Genomic DNA, 16,648 nt, shown 5'->3' on the forward strand with positions numbered 1-16,648 from the left:
CTGGTGGCATCGTGGGAATGACTGGCGCCCCCCACTTGTAGGGCTACATAAAGGGTTTGCTGTTTGTTTACCACGGGCCTGCATTGTTCCTGAAGCAAGTTGGGTGAAATCAATGCTTCTTAACCATTCATTTACCACTAAATATACCTAATTATACAACTTTCTTTCCCACCTCCCAAATCACTGCTTATTAGACCCTCTGCCGGAGTTGGCAGGCTCTCTGCTTTACTGGCAGTTCTGTTCAAAGACATGCAAGGAAAAAGCACAGGTAATTGGGGAGCTTCCTTGGTGGTCCAGTGGTAAAGAATCTACCTGCCACACAGGTCTGACCCCTGATCTGGGAAGATCCCACATGCTGCAGAGCAACAAAGCCCGTGCGACACAAGAGAAGCCACCACAATGAGAAGCCCAAGCACTGCAACGAGGGAAACGCCTGTGCAGCAGTGAAGACCCAGTACAGCCAAGAAGAAATAATGAACAAAATTATTAAAAAAAAAAAAAGCAGGTACTTGGGAATTCCCTGGTGGTCCAGTAGTTGTGACTCTGTGCCCCCACCGCAGGGGGCCTGCGTTTGATCTCTGGTTGGGGAAGCCACACAGCATGGCCAAAAAACCCAAAAAAAAACAGGTATTTGAATTATCCATGGATTTCATTTTTTGTACTTTCTCTGGGGTGTTAAGGGCTTCCCTGGTAACTCAGATGGTAAAGAATCCACCTGCACTGTGGGAGACCTGGGTTCAATCCCTGGGTTGGGAAGATCCCCTGGAGAAGGGAATGGCTACCCATTCCAGTATTCTGGCCTGGAGAATTCCATGGACTGTATATCCATAGGGTGGCAAAGAGTCAGACTTGACTGAGCGACTTTCACTTTTGGGATGTTAAAGCTGAGTGCCAAAGAATTAATGCTTTTGAACTGTGGTGTTGGAGAAGACTCTTGAGAGCCCTTTGAACTGCAAGAAGATCAAACCAGTATATCCTAAAGGAAATCCATCCTAAATATGCATTGGAAAGACTGATGCTTAAGCTGAAGCTCCAATACTTTGGCCACCTGATGCGAAGAGCTGACTCACTGGAAAAGGCAGGAGGAGAAGGGAATGACAGCTGATGAGATGGTTGGATGGCATCTCCGACACGATGGACAAGAGTTTGAGCAAGCTCTAGGACTCGGTGATGGACAGGGAAGCCTGGCATGCTGCAGTCCATGGGGTCACAAAGAGTCGGACACAACAGTGACTGAACTGAACTGGGGTGTTGGAACAATGACAGCAGTTGGGAACTGGCCTAGTTGGGCACAGATCTCTTGGATAATTTGACAGAATATGTTTCCAGAAGCAGTTAAATGCTCCTCTGTGCTGGCAAGGGAGTGTTCCAGTGTCCCTGGGTACCCTGTGTGTTCTGCCTCTAAACTCAGCACAGGGTTGACCCTGATGGAGGGCCCAAGGCCCCTCTTTAGAGTGGAGAGGAAGATGCAAGAGGCCCTCCCAAGAGGTCCCTGGGCAAACACCAGAGACCTGGAAGCCAACCAGGGGCCTGAAAGGACACATGGCATGAAGGATTCTCCACCATCCATGTGCCACTGCGCTGGAGGCAGAAGCTAGTGGAGACCCTGCTGTTTTCTGAGCACTCACATTCAGGGTTGTGTGTGGCACTGGTGGGAGGAGGAAGGGAGTTTTTCAAAGCCTTGTTTTCAAAGCCTGGGAGCCTTCGCTGGCTCTGGGTTCATCTTTCACTTCCCCTTTCCCCTGCTGTACCTGCAACATGGCCTCAGCCGTACTTCCCCCACCCAGACAGCCAGATTGCTGCTGAGGAAAATGGCCATCAAGTCACCATCTCAACCACGACTTAGGTTGGGAGGACACTCCTGCCTCCTCCTAAGGTCTGTGTGATACAGTCAGAGACTTTATTTATTATCATAAAAAAAATAACTTTAGTGATTTATCTATGGCTGCGCTGGGTCTTTACTGCTACGTGTAGGCTTTCTCTAGTTGTGTTCAGCAGGGGCTGTTCTGTACTTGTGGCACACGGGCTTCTCATCGTTGTGGCGTCTCTTGCTCTAGGGTGCTGGGGCTTCAGCAGGTGCAGCACTCAGGCTCAGTAGTTGTGGCTCACGGGCTTAGCTGCCCTGCAGCATGTGGAATCTTCCCAGACCAGGGACCAAACTCATGTCCCCCACACTGGCAGGCAGGTAGATTTTTAACCACTGGACCACCAGGCAAGTCCAATAGTCAGAGACTTTAGAGGCTGAAAGTGTAACTGCAGGGTTAGGAAGTGTGTTGAGGACTCCATGGATTACAAACCCATAATGGTTATTAAAGGAGATCCAGGGGACTGAATGCATTAAGTGTTAAGGATTCCTCTGCTCTGCTCACTCCCCTTCAGGCCAGCATGTCTATAGACACTTCATACTTCAGCAGTCTGCAGCCCCCAAAAACAAAGAACTTACAGTGATTTATTAGAGTATAAGCATAAACATACAATCAATCTGTCTATTAAAAGATAAACACACACACCCCAAAGGGTAGAAGTGTGAACAGAGGCTGACTCCTTTCAAAAATTACCTGCAGATTTCAAGTCTACATTAGTTCTTCCCTTGTTCTTACATATTACTGGATTTTTCAGAATCTTCTACTTCCAGCTCTCAAGTACAGACACCCAAGGAAGAGGGTAGTCTTTAGGAAAGGAATATTTTCTTCCTTCTACATTTCTATAATGTTTGTGAATACTTAGAAGCAAAAGGAAAAGAAGATAAACTACAAATATTTAAGATGGGAGAATGTCTGTGGTGCAGGGCCAGCTACTTTGCTGAAAAGACAGAGAAGCTCTCGGGGCCCTGAGTGGTTGTAACAGTGACCTGTGGTATGACATGTTACAATGACCTGCTGGTAACAATGACCCTGGGTGGTTGTAACAATGATCTGACCTCTCAGCTCCAGCCAAATGGATGCTTCCAGAAACTGTCCTTATTCTCCTGCTTCAAACTGAAGTTCTAGGACATTCACACCACAAACAAACCACAATGAGGAGGAGGACAGGGCTGGAAAGGGATGGTCACCTTAGTTCAGACCCCAGGGAGGAGAGCTCTGGGACCAGGGTCACCCACTCCAACCTTGCACTGTGGGGTCCCGGCTCCATCAGCATTGAGGTCGCCCAGAAGAGCTTTAGGAAAAGCCCTGTTTGCTCCCCTAGGACATAAGGGCACCCCCAGCCTCAGGGGCACCACACTCGCCACGGTGGCAAATTGTGATGCCAGAGATGAGCAGTGAAGACCCGAACGGTGAGAATGACCCACCCAAGAGCCCCCTGCTGCTACTGCTGCTGCTAAGTTGCTTCAGTCGTGTCCAACTCTGCGCAAACCCATAGATGGCAGCCCACCAGGCTCCCCCGTCCCTGGGATTCTCCAGGCAAGAACACTGGAGTGGGTTGCCATTTCCTTCTCCAATGCATGAAAGTGAAAAGTGAAAATGAAGTTGCTCAGTCGTGTCCGACTCTTCGTGACCCCATGGACTGCAGCCTACCAGGCTCCTCCATCCATGGGATTTTCCAGGCAAGAGTACTGGAGTGGGGTGCCATAGGACACCTACATATGCCAACTTTCTCTTCCCACAATGCTCACACCCCGAATACCAGCTCCTTTCTTTCCACTCTGAAACGTCATGCCCACTCTACCCTCAATCTTAGTTTTTAGGCCTGACATTTCCATCAGCCAGCAGCAGGCTTCCAGTTTTGCTGGGAATTTCTTTCCACAATGGGCTCCAGCTAGATGAGTTTGAGAGGGACCCACAGGAACGGCCACTGCTCCATCTGACACTTGGAGTGTCCACTGTGACTACAGAGATGGCTGGGGACTGTCCTGACTAACAAGGGCTGCTGCCGCCGCCAGATGGAGACCTGTTTCCGTGTGGTGTGGCCGCCATTCAACACATAGGGCTGTGCAATTTGGACTGGCCCAATGCTAGAGCCCAGGCACGGAGAAAGAGAGGGCCCGGGGTGGCCTGCGATGGGGCAGCAAGGACTACAACGTCACCAGGCTTCAAACAGAGCCCTAACGTCTTATAAAAGGAGAACCATAGTGAAGCGAGCAGGCAGGGCTCAGAGCAGTGACCACTTCTCACTGGCGTCTCATGCTGGGCCTGGGTGTGGTCACTCAGGGGGTCAGGGGTACACTTAAACGGTTCCTGCTTGAGGGCCCTTGGGCCCCTCCCACCCTCTTCAGGGAGCCTCTGTGCTGTGAGAGAGGACAGGGGCAGAGAGACAGCTACCAGTGACTTCAAGACTTGGGCAGGGGACGGGGAGCCCTTAGCATTTCTGTGTGGATATTTATTATTTTATTAAGCTCTTTGCCAGGGTGACTCAGGTCATTAGGGGTTTTCAGAATGCTTAAGATTTTCAAACTCTTAAGGGTTTTTCCATGAAGCCAACAGAACAAAACTATTGACTGAAACCAAATGGTCAGTGTAATCCCCACATAGATCTAACTACCAGGCCCACTCTGGGAATGAGATGCTCGAGCTCATTTTTAATGTATAAGCAGATCTAACCTCTCTGGAGGAGTGGAAAACAGGAAAGACACAAGCCTAACCACCAAAGCCAGCTGCACGGCCAGGCGAGGTTGAACAGCTGCAGCTCTAAGACCAGTATCTGCAGACCCCAACTGGGAGACCCCCACTCTGCACAGGGTGTGTGTCTGGCCAGAAATAGAAGGCCATTCAGAGCCCACCCCAGAGGGGCAATCCACCGAGAGTGAGGGTGGTGGGGACTTGGCCTGTCCTCTGCAGGAGAAGGCTGTCCCAGCCCGGGAACATTCTCTCAAAGAGGGGTTACTTCATCAAAATCCATTTATTCACCCTGTTTAAGGGGATCTAAATTGAAGCTGAGGAGGTAGAGAACTGGGGCCACTTACTTTTTATTTTATACACTTCTGAGGTATTTGTGTGGTTTTTTAAAAAACAACTACTCGTTTTCCTAGGCTAAGGTCTCACTCAACCATCGCAGTCAGTGTCCCTCTTGCAAGTCATGTTACCTCTTGAGGCAAGTCTTCCCTGACCGCCCCCCAACCCTCCCACTCCCTCCAGCAGATCCCTCCTGCTCACCACCTTATCCTGCCTGGCCTCCAAGCCACATCACAATCAGAAGGTCTTTGTATTGGCTTGTGTATATGCACACTATGTCGGGTCTGACTCTTTGCAACCCCATGGACTGTAGCCTGCCAGGTACCTCTATCCATGAGATTTCCCCAGGCAAAAACGTTGGAGTGGGTTGCCATTTCCTTCTCCAGGGCATCTTTCCGACCCAGGGATCAAAACTACATCTCTTGCATCTCCTGCACTGGCAGGCAGATTCTTTACCAGCTGAGCCACTGGGAAAGCCCTTGAATTGCTCTACCTGCTAATGTATCGCTCTCCCCTCCTACTGGAATATCCACTCCACAGATCTTGTCTGCCGTGCCCGCTTCTACCTTTTAGGGCCGAGGGCACTCAGGACAGAAGGTGATCAGCAAAAGTTTTTGAAAGTCAGGATTACCTGGACATCCGGCAGTATTAACGGGAGTGACTGCACTGGCTCCACAAACCTGGCATGGTGCAAAAATCCAGTGACAATACAGACTTCATTAACTATATGGAACCAGCCATCACACCAATTTCCCTGAACATGATCCCCAGCCTACCCTAGGGAGGCTATTTTTGTGCACAAATAGTAGCTCTGCGCCAAATCCAGCCTGCAACCTGTATATGCAAAAAAGGTTTAGGGGAACACAGCCACACCCATAAATGTATGGATTGTCTGTGCTTGCTTTTGAGTTGAACTGAAGAGTTTCGACAAAGACCACATGGGCTGAAAATATTTACCATCTGGCCTGTGAGGAAAAAGTCTGACAAACTGTGAGCATGAAGAAACAGAAGTGTAGTGTAAGACTTTGAAAACTACCCCAGAGAAAAAAGCAGCAGGGTTCACACAGACACTCGCCAGTGCTAGTGGTACCTAATATCTTATTCAGGCCTTGTTATGTGCGAGATACTGTGCTCTAAGATATTTTGCTCTGAGTGTACCAGCTCCTGTAATTTAATTCTCATTACAACTGTGAGTAGGTTCTGATTACTGAGGCTAAATGAGGTCCAGTAATTTGCCAGGGTCAACAGAGTCAGTGACAAACCTAATTCAAACCCCAAACGAGGTCTGTGTGCTCTGAAACTTGCACTTCGAGCCACCATGCTGGACAGCTTCCGTGGAAAGCACTTTCCAGCCACAGTGAAAGGAACTCTCAGCATTCTTGAGACTGGTATATCTCCTCATTGTCCTCAGAAGACCACCTGGACGTCCCTGCTGCGTTGGGATACTTTGCTGTTTTTGTTCAGTCGCTCAGTTGTGTCCAACGCTTTGTGACCTCATGAAGGGCAGCATGCCAGGCTTCCCTGTCCTTCACTATCTCCTGGAGTTTGCTTATTGAGTTGATGATGCCATTCAACCATCTCGTCCTTGGGGACGTTAAATGCCCACTATTTTCTATCTTAAATGCCCACTTCTTTTCTGTCTCTGAATTCTACTGATTTGTCAAGATTCTGTCCAAGCTCACCTTCTCTGAAGCTTCTCCTTGTCCTGGTGATTAATTCTTCACCTGGTTAAAATTCTTCCTCCAACCAATATATGAACTGTTGGAGGGTGAAGGCTGCCTTGGACAGCACAGAACCTTTGCTCAGAATGCAAGCATACACAACGGACATGCTCCTCAGAAACAAAACAAAACTCCCATGAAAACCACAGCCTCCTCTCCCCTGGAGAAGATGCTACTTAACAGACCAGTTCAAATGCCAGTTCAAAATGCCAACACTGCCTTTGACTTGGATGTCTCTCTCTCTAGCTGTTAACAAATTGGCAACCACAAGCTTTATCATCTGCACCTGAGACATTTCATAAGGAACGTCTTTTCATTGCTATCATAAGGAACGTGCCTTTCATTGCTATCTTTGTCATTTTCCTGTGCCAACTATTAAATTCTCCAGTTCTCTCCAGTCCCCACAGATCCTGCCTTCATATCAGCTATTGCATTCCTCGTGTTACAGGGCATGTTCAGCATCACAAAATCTCGATGTGAGAATAGCTGAACTCAACAAGGCTCTTGAGAGTCCCTTGGACAGCAAGGAGATCAAACCAGTCAATCCTAAAGGAAATTAACCCTGAATATTCATTGGAAGGACTGATACTGAAGCTCCAATAACTTGGCCACCTCATACGAAGAGCTCACTGGAAAAGACTCTGATACTGGGAAAGATTGAGGGCAGGAGGAGAAGGGGGCAACAGAGGATGAGATGGTTGGATGGCATCATCAACTCAATGGCCATGAGTTTGAGAAAACTCTGGAAGATAGTGAAGGATAGGGAAGCTTGATGTACTGCAGTCCATGGCATTTCAAAGAGTTGGAAACGACTGAGCAACTGAACAGCAACACTGCTTAGGGAGGGTGGTTGCGCTTGAGGGCATCATTTCTGGGGTGATAGCTATAGTTGTTTCTTGCCGTAGGTGCTGGATACATGGATGTGCTCACTTTGTGAGAACCCATTCAACTGTATGTTTAGAATTGTAGGTATATTCTATTTCAGTAAAAAGTTCTCAAATATCCTGTGTAAACATAGCTTACACATGTGGATCTTTTTTTTTTTTTTTTGCAGAAACCCACACCTCATTTTATTCATGAAACATCCTTAAAAAGGATGGGTCAGACCATCTTACCAGAGGTAGCATGGAAGAAAAGGCAAAGCTACTCTCATGGTGACATAAATATGTAGGTGAGACTGATGTTCAAGGTCAAATATGACCCCAAGACTGTGAGCCCTCAAAGCCTACCCCTGTAGCTGAACTGATTCCTATTAGAAGCAGATACTCTGATTCAGAAAACCAAATGCCCTTCATGTGTGAGAATCAAAATAGTTTTCTGAAACATGACATACAAAGGAAGTGGGTAACAAGCCTAAATGATATATAGCAATATTTAGGTGCTAAGGCCTTCAGCCATCTTCAGACCTTGTAAAAGTGAAGAACTGCCTGACCACAAAGAAAGAGAAAAAGCGACCACTTATGCTACACACTGAATGTATTTGCTTTTTAGTAGTGTCTGACTCTCTGTGACCCTAGGGATTGCAGCACACCAGGCTTCCCCGTCCTTCACTATCTCCCGGAGTTTGCTCAAACTCATGTCCATTGAGTCAGTGATGCTATTCAATTATCTCATCCTCTGTTGCGCCCCCTTCTCCTCCTGCCCAAATGTATGCCCCTCCCCAAATTCAGATGTTGAAATTCTAACCACCAGTGTGATGGTGCTAGGAGGTGGGGCCTTTGGGAGGTGATTAGGTCATGAAGGTGGAGCCCTCAAGAATGGGATTAGAGCTCTTATAAGAGACCCAGGAGAGCTCCCTCCCCCCAAACCATGTGAGGGCACAGGGAGAAGTCAGCAGTCTTCAGCCATAAAGACAGCCCTCACCATTTTTTTGTTGTTGATAAATCACTCAGTTGTGTAAGACTCTTTGCCACCTCCATGGACTATAAGGCTCCTCCTGCCAGGCTCCTCTGTCCATGGGATTCTCCAGGCAAGAATACCGGAGTGGGTAGCCATTCCCTTCTCCAGGGGATCTTCCCGATCCCAGGGATCGAACCCAGGTCTCCTGCATTGCAGGCAGATTTTTTACAATCTGAGCCACCAGGGAAATCCAGAACCTCACCATGCTGGGACTCAAGTATTTTCAGGCTTCCAGCCTCCAGAATCATGACAAATAAATTTATGTTGTTTTATAAGCCACCCAGTCTTCGGTGGTTTGCTTTAGCAGCCCAAACAGACTAAGACAACTTTTGAAGACTGGGTTAAGCACCATGCTAAACACCCTACACACAGACTCTCAACAAATCTTCCCAAGAGCCCTGATTTTATCCCTGCTTTATAGATGAGAAACCAAGGCACAGAGAGGGTAAGGAACCTACCTAAGGTTACACGGTTATTCATTGGCAGGGCGGGATTAAGCCCAGGCCACCAGACTCCCGAATCCATGCTCTTAAACATGACACTTGCCATGCCTCCTGTTGTGATGTACCTGGGGACAAGCTTCCAGTTTCTAGTGTGTGACATACCTTCTTGTCATGCTTGTCCAAGCACATACCATGATAAGAATCTTGGCCAACACACCCAACTCTTTCATAAGTGGCAGGCTGACTTACAGAGTAGATCCCTGCTCTCAAAAGATTCATGCTGATGCACATGTCCAACCTCCTTCTACCTGGACTTTCCCCATCAATTTGTAAGTTAGAGATTAAAAATCAAAATGTGTGGCCTACCTGAAGCCACAATCAGCCCAGATTAGACTAGAAAGGTGCCTACCTGAAGCCACAATCAGCCCAGATTAGATTAGAAAGGTCTATTGTCTTCTTTTGTCTTCATTGCCAAAGATGGATTGCTTTTAGACAAAGTATTTGCTCATCCTACACGCCTTTAGTAAGCAAAAAACAATGCCCCACTGCATAAGCAAAGCTTAGGAAAACTAAAACTTTTGTCAGATGTCTACAATGCTGCTTTTAGTTTTACTTTTAGAGGAACATTATAGTAAGAGCACATTTTGAATCACCTTTTCTTTTTAAGCCACATCAGTCTTTATGAACGGTAAAATTGCTGGTCTATGTTGCTTTTGAGGAATTTAAGTGGGGATAGAGGGGAACATTATTGTTTAAACATAATGGTTCATCTAATGAATTCTCTTCATTTTGGAAGCAATCAATCTGATGAGCCTTCTCTTACCCCTCACATCATCCCCCCACGACCTACCCCAGTTTCTGAGACTATGGGGTGAACTAGCAAGTCAAATTAGGAAAACACTGCAACAATATTCCTCAAATGATGGTCAATTCTGGTTTGGTTTTAAGTGAATATGAATCCTACCTTTCGGCATGGGGACCCTTTCTCAGATGAGCTGACTTCTTCATACAGATAGTTATTAATATATGCCTTTAACAGGTCATATTTTTTTCTCTACTTGGAATTGGGACATTGATCTCTCCTGCAGGGAGCATCATACACTGTGGTGTCACCAAGTTCTATAGGTCTCTGTCCAAAATGCAAAGTACTTTAGTTCTCAATCAAAGCTCCGAAGTGAGCCTCTTCAAAACTGCCATCCTTGGGCAAGATTATTCAAGAAACTTCCCAGGACCAGAGGCAATGTCGCCCCGAAATGGAAAGACTGGAAGTTGCTTGTCACGGGCCATGACCCTGACTGCCGACTCCCCGAGATGCAGGTACAGGGCGGATGGAGGATGCAGCGATGCCGCCCAGAGATGCGCGGCAGGTGGGGCCCTCCCAGAGCTTTTTTGCCGCTACGCTCAGAGTAGGGGGTCCTGGCGAATGGCAGCCCCTCTAAGTGACGCAGGGCCCCTGGGCCTGGCTGTGTGGAAGCTCCCAGGACGCTGACCTCAACTTTGTTCCGTAAAAATAGCTCAGAGGCAGCGGCGCTCACGTGAGCCGCCCCGGCTTCTTCTCCATCGTCCAGGGGCTCCCGGCGGCTTCTCGTCCCCGGGGTCGCGGAGGGGAAGGGCGGTGTCCTGAGCCCCGGTGACAGGAGGAACCCCGGGCGAGCGACCCGAGGAAAGGAGGGGGCGCTGGGTGGGGTCGAGGGCCCGAGCCGGGCAGGCCGGGGTGGCCTCGGGGCCCGGGCCGGGCCGGGCAGGCCGCGCTCACCTTCTTCACCGACAGCGAGATGTTCTCCAGAATCCGGTCCTTCACCTCCCGCGGCTCCATGGCGCCGCCGCCGCCGCCGCCCCGCCGCCGACGCTTCCCGCGCCGGGGCCCCGGGGCCGCCGCCAACCGCTGCCGCCGGCCGTGCGGGGGCTCCGTCGTGCCGGCCGCGGGGCCCGGCGCCCGCCGCCCGGCCCTCGCCTAGCCCGGCCCCTCGCTCCGCCGCGGCCCGGCGGCTCCGGAGCGCGGCCGGCGGGGAAGGAGGCTGTGCGCGGCGGCGACGGCGGCGGCGGCAGGAACTGATGTCAGGCGGGGCGGCGCCTAGGCCGGCGGTCGGGCTGGGACGCCGGCGCCGCGTCGCGCCGGGGAAACCGGGAATTGGGAGACCCCCTTGGCCTCCAGACCCAGGCGCCCCGGCCCCTCCTCAGAGACCCTGGAGACCCTCCCCCCGCCCCGGGGAGGACCCTCCAGTCGGACCCCCGGGACCTGGAGACCCCGCCCCCGCCCGCCAGAGGCCACCCGTAGCCTCCCCTTCCTTAGCCCCAGTTGAGTTCAGTTGCTCAGTCGTGTCCGACTCTTTGCGACCCCATGAATTGCAGCACGCCAGGCCTCCCTGTCTATCATCAGCTCCCGGAGTTCACCCAAACTCATGTCCATCGAGTCGGTGATGCCATCCAGCCATCTCATCCTCTGTTGGCCCCCTTCTCCTCCTGCCCCCAATCCCTCCCAGCATCAGAGTCTTTTCCAATGAGTCAACTCTTCTCATGAGGTGGCCAAAGTATTGGAGTTTCAGCTTTGGCATCATTCCTTCCAAAGAACACCCAGGACTGATCTTTAGAATGGACTGGTTGGATCTCCTTGCAGTCCAAGGGATTCTCAAGAGTCTTCTCCAACACCACAGTTCAACAGCATCAATTCTTTGGCGCTCAGCTTTCTTCACAGTCCAACTCTGACATCCATACATGACCACTGGGAAAACCATAGCCTTGACTAGATGGATCTTTGTTGGCAAAGTAATGTCTCTGCTTTTTAATAAACGATCTAGGTTCGTCCTAACTTTCCTTCCAAGGAGTAAGCATCTCTTAATTTCATGGCTGCAATCACCATCTGCAGTGATTTTGGAGCCCCCCAAAATAATGTCTGACACTGTTTCCACTGTTTCCCCATCTATTTCCCATGAAGTGATATGATCAGATACCATGATCTTAGTTTTCTGAATGTTGAACTTTAAGCCAACTTTTTCACTCTCCTCTTTCACTTTCATCAAGAGGCTTTTTAGTTCCTCTTCACTTTCTGCCAGAAGGGTGGTGTCATCTGCATATCTGAGTTTATTGATATTTCTCCCGGCCATCTTGATTCTATCTTGTGCTTCTTCCAGCCCAGCGTTTCTCATGATGTACTCTGCATAGAAGTTAAATAAGCAGGGTGACAATATACAGCCTTGACGTACTCCTTTTCCTATTTGGAACCAGTGTGTTGTTCCATGTCCAGTTCTAACTGTTGCTTCCTGACCTGCATACAGGTTTCTCAAGAGGCAGGTTAGGTGGTCTGGTATTCCCATCTCTTTCAGAATTTTCCACAGTTTATTGTGATCCACACAGTCGAGACCCCTCAAAGCTCAGACCCTGGGTCTCAGCCCAGAAACCCAGGCCCCTTGGCTTTGGGCAGCGTGGAGACCCTCTCCCGGACCTGCCCACAGACCCCTGCCAACTGGCCCTCACCAGCCCAGGGTTCCCCACCCTCACCGCCCAGTCTCCAACTTTTAGGCCACTCCGGGTTCTCGGTGCTCCTTCCCACCCCCAAAACACTCTCTCGTTTCAACTTCATCTTCAGTTCCGAAGCCCTTGCTTGTTCTCACCCTTATCCCACTTCTTCAGCTGGTCCACATGTCCTGAGGACCTAACAGCCTCAGCCCCGAAGCCCACCATAATGACTCCCCTTCTCCCCACACACCTGCCTCCCCAAATTTGTATTTCGAAGCAAGCCACTTACACTTAAGAGTTCTCAGAGCCCTACCTGGCTTACTCATTCATTTGGTCCCCAAATAAGTATATTCCTGATACACTCATTAGTTCCTTTCTATTCATTTATTTTTGGTCAATATATAGTCATTGTATTTTTTTTTCACTTTTTAAAAGTTGAGAAATATGCCATATATTAGTTTCAGGTATATGATGTGATTTGATGTAAGTATATATTGGAAGATGATTGGCACCCTTTTTACTCTCAAGATACCCCAATTCTCAGCTACAGGTTTCTGATTTTCACACTTCTCTCCTCAGGCTGCCCCTCCCTCAGCCTCTCAGTCACTTCAACACTGATCAGAAACACTGAGTGTACAGCCTATAGTAGCTGGACCCCACCCAATACACATAAAAATGATACCTCTCCATCCCTCAGTTTCCCCAGGAGAGACCCAAGATGGTAGTAGTTATTTTTTGGTTTTTATGAGACTGGATAAGGGGGCAAAAAGTATGTGGCAAGGAAAAGCAGAGAGAAACAGATTGCTGTGTTTTATTACCACCACAGGATCAGGATCAAGGACCAGAGTTCTTAATACCAACAATGATGATGATGATAAGTGATGAGTACTGACTGTGTGCCATGAGCTGAGCTAAGTGCTTTCCACACATTTGTCTCACAAATCCTTGAATAACATTTCTGGTACAGGTGAAGAAATTGAGGGACGAGGGTAATTTGCCTAAAATCATAAAGCAAATGGTGGAGTCCAGAAACTATTTGTACCCATTTCTGAGCCAAAGATCTCTTTATATTTCTTTCAGTAGTCATGTATGGATGTGAGAGTTGGACCATAAAGAAGGCTGAGCCCTGAAGAATTGAAGATTTCAAACTGTGGTGCTGGAGAAGACTCTTGAGAGTCCCTTGGACAGCAAGGAGATAAAGTCAGTCAATCCTAAAGGAAATCAGTCCTGAATATTCATTGGAAGGACTGATGCTGAAGCTCCAGTCCTTTGGCCACATGATGAGAAGAGCCGACTCATTGGAAAAGACTCTGATGCTAGGAAAGATTGAGGGCAGGAGGAGAAGAGGGGGACAGAGAATGTGATAGATAGTATCACCAACTCAATGCACAGGAGTTTGAGCAAGCTCTGGGAAATAGTGAAAGACAGGAAAGCCTGGCATGCTGCAGTTCATGGGCTTGCAGAGTCAGACACAACTGAGCGACTGTACAATTCTAGGAGGTAACCCTACAGGGACTTGGTCTAACTCTTTAGAGAAAGAAGCAAAATCCCTAAACCCAGAGTATTTTCTGAGTTCAGGAAAATAGGAGATAACAGCCTCTGTGGAGCATAGAAGAGGGCAGAATGACAGGTGGGGATTGAGGCTGCAGTCACTGGACAGGTGAAGAAAAGCCTGGAGGCAGGGGAAACATTACTTTGAATTTGGAAAGAAAGAATTTGGTGTCCAGAGATGTTTGTGGCAAGTAGGAGGAAAGCTGGCTTGAATGACCCGTAGGTCTACTAGCTTTGCTGCACTCCCTTCCCACTCCACCCAAACTGGGTGCCTACAGGCCCCAACTTGTCTGATGCAACTCCAGCTTCTGGGAATCTATTCAGCCCACAGCAAGGGATGAGCTAGCTTTGAGATTCCTCCCTCCTTTTAATAATAACAAGCCATCATCCAGGCAGCATCTTCTGCTGGGTGCCACCTTCCTGTGAAGTTTACTCATGGCTTGGGCACATGACAGCTTCAAATGGTGTTATTATCACTTTTTATTAACAGGCCTGATGAAGGCATTGGCATTTCTGGCTTTTTTCTATCTTCATGCATTGGGGAATGGTCAGATTCAATTTTTGACAACATTTAGGAGGGACTTACAGCCTTACTACCTAGCAAATTCCTTAGGCTTGTATAGGTATGTGAATGGATGGGAGAAGTGAGGTAGATTTTAGTCTCTGAAGACTTCTTGCAGGGAAAGGGAGGGAGTCCAGTGTGTGTGTCCACATGCAGATAATTGGCCTAGACCCAGGTGGCTCAGTGGTAATGAATCCACCTGCCAAAGCAGGGGATGCAGGTTCATCCCTGGGTTGGGAAGATCCCCTGAAGGAGAAAATGGCATCCCATTCCCCTGGAGGAGGGCATGGCAACCCATCCCAGTATTCTTGCCTGGAGAATCCTGTGGACAGAGGAGCCTGGTGGGCTACAGTCCATAGAGTTGCAGAGTTGGACATGACTGAAGCGATTTAGTATGTACCAGTATTCTTGCCGGGAAAATCCCACGGACAGAAGAACCTGGTGGTCTACGGTCCATAGGGTGGCAAAGAGTTGGATACAACTGAGCAAGCATGCTTGCCCCAGAGCTCAAATATGGGATCCATTTTTGCCTGTGAAAAGAAAAAGAACAAAGAGAGGGTGCTTGTCCAGCCTCTTATTGGGATTCATTCAAGTTCAAAACTGAAACTTATTCATTTATTACACAAGACTTTGCTGATCATGTGGAAAGGGCATGAGACTCTGAGGCATCCAGAGTCAAAAGCCTCAACTGAGTCACTCTAGGGCCCTGGAAAAATCTTAGTTTCCAAACCAGTGACACAGGAAAAATGATCTTTTTTTTTTTTTTAATAATATTGTCTGCACCTAAGTCTACTGCAGAACACTGTCAGATGAGGAAGAAGTTGGGAAGGCAGGCAAGATCATAGAAGTACCACAGACCTGGACTACCAGGTCTCCTCTGCTCTTCTTTCCAAAGGTGTGTACTGCCTGAGAGAGGAAAAAGAAAAAAATTCCAGCAACTATAACCTTAAAAGACAATTGGACAAGACTGTTAAAAAAAAAACTGGAAGATGGTTTAAGGGACCAATTCCTCCCTTCCCCCCACCTTAAGGCAAATATATTTATATTCCTAGAGGAGGGAATAAATATTTCCTTGGCCTTTAGGCTTGTGAAGTTGCTCTCTATCTAAGAAGGGAAGAGAAGGGACTAATTGTAAAAAACAGCGATGGTCCAGGTTCCCATACCTTAACTCTGGTACCTGCACGTGCAGACAGTCTGCAACTCTAGGTCTGGGTAATCTAACAGAAGGCAACTTTAAATCTAGGGGGTTTTACTTTAAAATGTTGAACACCTGGGAAGTCCCTGGCGATCCAGTGATTAGGACTTGGCACTTTCACTACCGTGGACCCAGGTTCAATCCCTGAGGCAGGGAACTAAGGTTGTGCAAGCTGAAAAAACAAGTTAAGCTTTCTGTCCCTTCCTCCTTATTGTCCCACCAGCAAGATGGGTTGGTGAAAACTGGGATATCATTCAACTTCCCTGCTTCAGAGCCTCCAACAGCTTCTCATCAGAGCATTTGGAATAACACCCATTCTCTTCTCAGGCCTCCAAAGCCAGAGCTGATCTGATTCAGCCTCTCTTTCTGACTCATCTCCAATCTGTCCGCTGGTGTGTGCCCGCCCCCGCCAACCTTCTGCTTCTTACACAAGCTTGTGTGTTCACATCTCAGGGCCTTTGCTGGGAAAGCTCTTCCCCAGTGTGGCAGAGGCCTCAGGCTGTTCATCCAGAACTGCTTGCTCCACAGTGACAGCACTGTAGCCAGGCAGTGCTAGTGTATTTCCCAGCCTTCCTTGCGGAAGGCATGACAATATTATCAAGTGCTCTCCCAGGGCATGTGAACAGAAATAAAGTGATCCACTTCCTCCTCCATGTTCTTCTTCCACCAAGTAGGGTGAAGCCAAGGGGATGTCAGATTTATAAGAGAAGAGCCTTGTTCCCTGAGCAGTGCCTGGGTGAGATCTATCAACCAGGAACACCTGTTTGGACTAGATAGCACAGGCAAGATTAAAACTTGGTTTGTAATAAATTATTAGAATTTCTGACCTCTTTGTTCCCTCAGCCTAGCCTGATGCAATACACCCAAGATTCTCACCTGGGGACTTCTCTGGTGGTTCAGTGCTTAAGATTCCATGATCCCAAGCAGATCAT

At 48.5% G+C, this 16,648-nt stretch overlaps 1 protein-coding gene across 4 annotated transcripts in view; it reads right to left on the minus strand.

Moving 5' to 3' along the window:
• The window catches only part of PLEKHM2 (pleckstrin homology and RUN domain containing M2), a 39,379-nt gene extending 28,401 nt beyond the window's left edge, over nucleotides 1-10,978 (minus strand). For 3 of the 4 annotated variants that reach the window (XM_027975869.3, XM_042257429.2, XM_027975868.3), the window contains exon 1: nucleotides 10,709-10,978. Coding sequence is in view for 3 of the 4 variants with exons in the window: in XM_042257429.2 (XP_042113363.1) it covers nucleotides 10,709-10,768 (60 nt within the window). In the remaining variant the exon portion in view is untranslated. Of the gene's footprint in view, nucleotides 1-9,916; nucleotides 10,071-10,708 lie in introns of those variants that run through there. The other variant, XM_060396582.1, reaches the window with a different exon arrangement.
• Between the last annotated feature and the right edge of the window lie 5,670 nt (nucleotides 10,979-16,648).

This window comes from Ovis aries, chromosome 12 (assembly GCF_016772045.2).
Source record: "Ovis aries strain OAR_USU_Benz2616 breed Rambouillet chromosome 12, ARS-UI_Ramb_v3.0, whole genome shotgun sequence".
NCBI lineage: Eukaryota > Metazoa > Chordata > Mammalia > Artiodactyla > Bovidae > Ovis > Ovis aries.